This window comes from Macaca nemestrina, chromosome 7, assembly GCF_043159975.1.
Source record: "Macaca nemestrina isolate mMacNem1 chromosome 7, mMacNem.hap1, whole genome shotgun sequence".
NCBI classification, from domain to species: Eukaryota; Metazoa; Chordata; class Mammalia; order Primates; family Cercopithecidae; genus Macaca; species Macaca nemestrina.
In genome coordinates this window covers 39,104,374-39,111,700 of record NC_092131.1, presented here as the reverse complement: position 1 = coordinate 39,111,700, position 7,327 = coordinate 39,104,374, and the positions used below count along the sequence as shown (strand labels likewise).

The 7,327-nt window shown below is 44.2% G+C and overlaps 1 protein-coding gene across 1 annotated transcript; it reads left to right on the top strand.

The window, feature by feature from the left end:
• The first annotated feature begins 6,366 nt into the window (after positions 1 to 6,366).
• LOC139364092 (protein mago nashi homolog 2-like) lies at positions 6,367 to 7,108 on the top strand. The gene is made up of 2 exons (XM_071099417.1): positions 6,367 to 6,645; positions 6,956 to 7,108. The coding sequence occupies exons 1-2, from the start codon at positions 6,367 to 6,369 to the stop codon at positions 7,106 to 7,108; spliced, it is 432 nt and encodes a 143-aa protein (XP_070955518.1).
• Positions 7,109 to 7,327: the final 219 nt, after the last annotated feature.

Genomic DNA, 7,327 nt, shown 5'->3' with positions numbered 1-7,327 from the left:
GAGAGAAAGAGAGAAAGAGAGAAAGAGAGAAAGAGAGAAAGAGAGAAAGAGAGAAAGAGAGAAAGAGAGAAAGAGAGAAAGAGAGAAAGAGAGAAAGAAAGAAAGAAAGAAAGAAAAAGAAAGAAAGAGAGAGAGAGAGAGAAAGAAAGAAAGAAAGAAAGAAAGAAAGAAAGAAAGAAAGAAAGAAAGAAAGAAAGAAAGAAAGAAAGAAAGAGAGAAGGAGGGAGGCAGGGAGGGAGGGAGGAAGGAAGGAAGGGGAGAGGAGGGAGGGAGGGAGGGAAGGAGGAAGGAAGGAAAGAAAGAAAAATATGGCACTCAGACATTTGAGAAAACAGCAAAACCTAGAAAGGTCATTCTCTGACCTTCTCCCTCCCTTCTCCGTGAAGACCCTCATGTGAGAGGTGTCCTGCACCATACAGAGAAAAGAAATGTCACACGGGAATGCCATTAAGAATCTGAGCAAACAGGACTTGCTGACTTCCCCTGGTTTTTAAATTTTAGATCCTCCCTCCCTGTGCTCCGAGCCTACTTCTGCACCACTGTCTATAAAAACACAGGTTACCCGAGGGCTGTGAGTCTTCATTTTCTGAAGGTTCCCAAGTTATGTAAAACTGATATTGAATACATTTGTTATGCTTTCCTCTTATTAATCTGTCTTTTGTTATAGGGGTTTCAGTCACTATTATTGCGACGGGTGAGGAAAAGATATTACTTTTTCTCCCCCACAAGATCAAAACTATTTTTATAACAACACTAAGACATTAGTATTTTGCCCTCTCATTCTCTTGTGCCCTCTCATTCTCTTGTGTGTACAGAATTTTCCAGAGGCTGCATGGTATGTGATATTGCAGTAGATTGAAGGCAGAAGCAAATATGAGTGTCCAGCTGGTTTCTATTAAGCCAGACATTAAAAAGATTTGAAAAAAATGTATTAAAAAGACTGATTTGGGGCCAGGCATGGTGGCTCATGCCTGTAATCCCAGCACTTTGGGAAGCTGAGGCGGATGGATCACCTGAGGTCAGGAGTTGGAGATTAGCTTGGCCAACATGGTAAAATCCTGGCTCTACTAAAAATACAAAAATTAGCCAGGTGTGGTGGCACCAAAAAAAAAACCCAAAAATCTGGGATGGTTCCCAGAGGATGGGAAGGGTAGTAAGAGGGTGGGGAGGAGGTGGGGACAGTCAATGGGTACAAAAAAAAATAGAAAGAATGGATAAGACCTAGTATCTGATAGCACCACAGGGTGACTATAGTCAATAATAACTTAATTGTACATTTTAAAGTAATTAAAAGAGTAGAATTAGATTCTTCGTAAGACAAAGGATAAATGCTTGAGGGGATGGGTGCCGCGTTCTATATGATATGATTATTATGCATCGCATGCCTTACCAAAACATCCCATGTTCCCCATAAATGCATACACCAGCTGTGTACCCACAAAACTTAACAGCATTTCTAAAATCATACTGATTTTCTCACTTTTTTGTTTTGGAAGATAAAATTTTTAAAAAACATTTTATTATAAATATAACAATATTTACATTCATTATTTTTAATTAATAAATACTACTTTAACTTCTGCTTAATTTTCATTTCTCTTTTTTTTTTTTTTGAGTCAGAGTCTCACTCTGTTGCCCAGGCTGGAGTGCAGTGGCCGGATCTCAGCTCACTGCAAGCTCCGCCTCCCGAGTTTACGCCATTCTCCTGCCTCAGCCTCCTGAGTAGCTGGAACTACAGGCGCCCGCCACCTCACCCAGCTAGTTTTTTGTAGCTTTTAGTAGAGACGGGGTTTCACCATGTTAGCCAGGATGGTCTCGATCTCCTGACCTTGTGATTCGCCCGTCTCGGCCTCTCAAAGTGCTGGGATTACAGGCTTGAGCCACCACGCCCGGCAATTTTCATTTCTCACATGGTAAACAGTGATGGTGTTGGGGCTCAGAAAACGATGTCCTCAAGTCTGGAGCTTGGGCAGGCTGAGTACTTTGAACTAAAGGAGATAGAAGGCCTCAGAAGCCAAGTTTCTCTCTGACCTTCTCCTGCCCTCATTTCTCCTTTCCCCATTTCTCCCCGAAGCAGGTAATAGAAACTAGAATTTTTCTTCCCCAAGGCGTGTCATAAAAACTAGAACTCCTCTCCCCCAAAACAAGCCATAAAACCTAGACACTTCTGACCCACCTTACCCTCGAGGTGGCCACAGGACCCTCATCGCAAAAGGGTCCCACCCCATACTGGGGCAAGGACATGCCTCATAGAGAGGCCAGAAAGAATCTGAACAAACAGGCTTTGCCAAGATCCCCCCAGTTCATTACCATTGAGTCATACCCCCGGGTCTTTGTATCTTCATCATGTAAAACTTACACTGAATACCTTTGTTATGTCTCTCTCTGGTTAATCTGTCTTTTGTAATAAGGGTATGGGGTGGGCCTTGCAACACCTTTTCCTCATACAGAAGGCTTGCTACAGGTGCCAGGTGCCAGTATTCTAGAAAAATGCTTTGCCTTTTCTTCCCCTCTCATTCAGCCCTCCAAAGAGACTTAAAACAGAAGTCATTTTTAACTCCATGAGGAAATCAAGGTTTAGAGAATTCAAGCTGCTTAAGGACACAAAGTTGGCAAGGGACAGAGCTAGGATTTGAGCACAAGCAATCGGACCCTGGGGCCGGAACCTTCAAGCCTACAATTTCCTTTATCTCCTACTACTTCAGTTCGAAGCATTCCTCCACACCATCATACAGTCTTCATCTGCACCTGCATGGTCATACCTGGGGGCCACGGGGGCTTCTTAGCATCAACTTGACATCCGTATGTATCATATGTAAGTGTATCTCAAATGGGAGCACTTAGACCTACCCATGTTCAGGAACTAAAATTCTATGAGAATTTTTAAGTATTGTGTTTTTTAATAAATAATCTTAAGGGGTTTTTTGGCAAGTTTTTAAGGATGACGTTTTTATATTAATATTTCACAACTGAAAGACATTTTAATAGAATAAGACCTTAAATTTCCAAGTAAGAATTTTCCAGACTGGGTCCTGAGACGTTTTCTTTGAAATAAAATGATCCCTCTTAGCCTTGCCGGGGTTAAGAACACAATACTGCAGGAGTCCAGAATGTGCCGCCCCAAAATATGAAGGATCCTTGAGCAGATGCAGGAAAGTTCCCTGCTCTCCCTCTATTTGCCTAAATGTAGGACATAGACTTGCAACAACAAAAGATGTCCCAACTCCCCGCTTCTTTTTTTTGAGGTGGAGTTTTGCTTTTGTCGCCCAGGCTGGAGTGCAGTGGTGCAATCTCAGCTCACTGCAACCTCGGCCTCCCGGGTTCAAGTGATTCTCCTGCCTCAGTCCCCCGAGTAGCTAGGATTACATGCCTCTGCCACCATGCCCAGCTAATTTTTGTATTTTTAGTAGAGATAGAGTTTCACCATGTTGGTCAGGCTGGTCTTGAACTCCTGACCTCAGGTGATCTGCCTGCCTTGGCCTCCCAAAGTGCTGGGATTACAGGCGTGAGCCACTTTACCCAGCCCCAACCCTCTTTCTAACCAGGGAGAACAAAGGTTAACTACTGAAGACCGACTTAGACCCTATCAGCCTGGAGATGGTACCAGAGGAATCCACATTAATAAGCTTTACTAACTAGCCTTTGTCTGCCATTTATTTGCCTTCCCCACAAGCTGCTGCCCCTAGAGACTCAAAGCCCTTTTCCTTTGTCTTGTCACTGCTCTAAAAATGGATTGTTCTTTGTTCTTTGTTGAAGATGCTATGTAAGCTAGAATTCAAAGCTACCTCTTTGAGAACTATTCATTCTCTGAGTGTCTCCCATGTATACATAAAATATACATGTTAATAAACTTCTGTTTGTTTTTCTCTTGTTCATGTGTCTTTCATAACAGGGGCGCTTTTCTAACTACAAACCCATGGGAGCTATTATTTTTCCCCTGCGATACTCCAAAAGAGCGCCTTGACATCTGAGGATTTTTTTTCTTTTTTTTTTTTTTTGAGACGGGGTCTCACTCTGTTGCTCAGTCTGGGGTGCAGTGGTGCGATCCTAGCTCACTGCAGCCTCTAACTCCTGGGCTCAAGCGATCCTCCCACCTCAGCCTACTGAGTTGCTGGGATTACAGGCATGAGCCACCACTCCCCACCAGCTGAGGATTTTGAGCTGCAGGGGATTGGGAGGGCCACAGACGCAGAAAGGTCTCTGTGACCTTTTCTCCTCCAAAGCAGATCATGGAAACTAGAATTCCTCTCCCCGAAAGCAAGCCATAAAACTTAGGAAGCCATAAAACTTAGGTTAAGTGACCTTAACAAGGTCACTCTTTGACCTCCTCCCTTTTCCCCTGAAGACCTTTCTGCCACGGGTGTCCTGTCCCATACCTGGAGGCCCGGCCACACTTTCCTCTTTATACCATGTTGTATTCGCTGATTTTTTCTTTTTTGCATGAATCAAGTGTCACTTTTATAATCATTTGGAGAAAACTACAAATGGAATCATCTCCAGGAAAGCAGGGTGTAGGGGAGAAAAACTAAGATCTTTCCTTCACCCACAGAGAGGTTCATGGTTGACACCCCTGTAACAAAAGACAGATTAACAAGAGGAAAGCTTAACACATTCGTTTAACCAAAGTTTTATGTCACATGGGAGGCTTCAGAAATAAAGACCCAAAGACCCAGGGAAAACAGTATTTTTATGCTTAGGTTTGATGAAGGATGGACAGTTTTGGCTGGGTGCTGTGGTTCACGTGTGTTATCCCAGCACTTTGGGAGGCCAAGGCAGGAGGATCACCTGAGGTTGGGAGTTCAAGACCAGCCTGGCCAACATGGAGAAACCCCCATCTCTACTAAAAATACAAGAAAATTAGCCAGGCATGGTGGTGTGCGCCTGTAATCCCAGCACTTTGGGAGGCTGAAGCAGGGGTGGGTCACGAGGTCAAGAGTTCAAGACTGGCCTGGCCAATATGGTGAAATCCCATCTCTACTAAAAATACAAAACACAATTAGCCGGGCATGGTGGCACATGCCTGTAATCCCAGCTACTCAGGAGGCTGAGGCAGGAGAATTGCTTGAACCCAGGAGGCAGAGGTTGCAGTGAGCCAAGATCACACCACTCCACTCCAGCCTGGGTAACAGAACAAGACTCTGTCTCAAAAAAAAAAAAAAAAAGAGGGAAGTGTGAGGAGCAGAATGTAAGGAGAGGAGTACCTTCATGGGTGGAAGTGAGGGGCGTCCTACCAATCCTGGGGAGGAGCTGGGAGTGACAGGGACCAGACTGTGAAACAGCTGGCCTCACCATGCTCCCAGCCTTCCTCAGAGCTTTCATACTGCCCTGGTTCCTGGGACCCTATCACAACCCTGGGCTTGCCTTCATGGGATCTTTTCCTTGCGGAGGACGTGTTCTGATTTGACAGCACTTGGCGGGTTCCCCTGAGAAGCAGCCCCAAAGGTGACCAGGACTTGGCTCCCAAATGTCCAGTTATAGCTCTGTCTCTCTTCCACAGGACCTTCCCCCAGGGATTAGCGGCTCCAGACACCAAGATTGATGTCACTTTAGTGACACCTGGGGCAGTTGCTCCATAGGTCCCCCAGTTCCTCATCGCACAAAGCTGTTCACAGCAGATGGGACATTTCAGCTCAACAGATACGATCTGTGACCTTCGCCAGACAACATTCAAAGGCCCTCAACAACATCAAGGTGCACAATTTCCATAGGGAGACCCACCATAAGCACATAATGGAATGCCAGATGAAGCAGGTGCAGGGTCCCAAATTAGAAGAAAGAAGGGAGAGATTAGTTCTGTCTTGAAGGTATCAGAGCCTGGTATCCTCATCTGTAAACTGCAGGCACCTACTCAAAGAGCCACCAAGAGGAGATGAGATTGTGTATATGAAAGCACGATCCCAATGCTGGCATGCAGCATTTGTTGGATCAGAATATAGATATGACTATTAGAAAGTTCTCTCTTCTATCCATACAAAATCTCCCTCTTGGTAATGATGACGTTTTAATCTAGCACTTCTCAAAGGTGGTCCATGAACTTGTTTCCGTTACTGGACCCCACCCAGAATGTCCTAGGGACAAATTCCCGGTTGTCTTTGCTCCTCTTAGAAGTAATCAGAATCTCTAGTGACAGAGTCCTACATGCTGCCTCTTTACCAATCTCCCTAAACAATTCTTGGGCATAGCAAATTTGGAGAACCACTGGTGAAGTGGATAAAACATTGCTTCTGGGGATGAGAGAAACATAGTTTCAAGTCCCAGCTCTGTCACTCACTGGAGATCTCAGGCCGTGGCCTCCTGTTTTTGTTTGTTTTTTAAGACAGGGTCTCTTGGTTGTCTGGGTTTTCAGCGGGCTTCCTGGGGACAAAAATGGCTATGGCTAGTGATTTATACCTGCGCTACTACATAGAACACAAGGGCAAGTTTGGGCACGAGCTTCTGGAGTCTGAATTTCAGCCAGATGGAAAGCTTAGATATGCCAACAACAACTACAAAAATGATGTCATGATCAGAAAAGAGGTTTATATGCACAAGAGTTTAATGGAAGAACTGAAGAGAATTATTGATGACAGTGAAATCACAAAAGAACACGATGCTTTGTGGCCTCCCCCTGACAGGGCTGGCCAACATGAGCTTGGAGATAAGCGCATATCTTTTTTTTTTTTTTTTTTTTTTTGAGACAGAGTCTTGCCCTGGCACCCAGGCTGAAGCACAATGGCACAATCTCAGCACACTGCATCCTCAGCCTCCTGGGTTCAAGTGATTCTCCTGCCTCAGCCGCCCGAGTAGCTGGGATTACAGGCACACACCACAGCACCCGACTAATTTTGTATTTTTAGTAGAGATGGGGTTTCTCCATGTTGGCCAGGCTGGTCTCAAACTCCTGACCTCATGATCCACCCGCCTCGGCCTCCAAAAGTGCTGGGATTACAGGCGTGAGCCACCATGCCTGGTCCACATATCTTTTGCCACATCAAAAATAGGTTCTCTTATTGACATAAATCAGTCAAAGGATCCTGAAGGCCTTCGAGTATTTTACCATTTGGTACAAGACTTGAAATGTTTAGTTTTCAGTCTCACTGGATTATACTTCAAGATTAAACCAATTTAAATTGTACGTTTTTCAAGCTGTTTGTATATTTAATTAAGGGATGGGAGGGGTTATTTGTCATTTATAATATTGGTTTTTAAATAAATGTAAAGCAAACAAAAAAATTGTATGTAAACTGAAAATAAGAAAATACATTAGCAGGCTTAATGGTTATCCTTACTTCAGTCTATGTGGGTTGGACAGTTCCCACATACTTTAAATTCTGTAAATAAAAGCCAC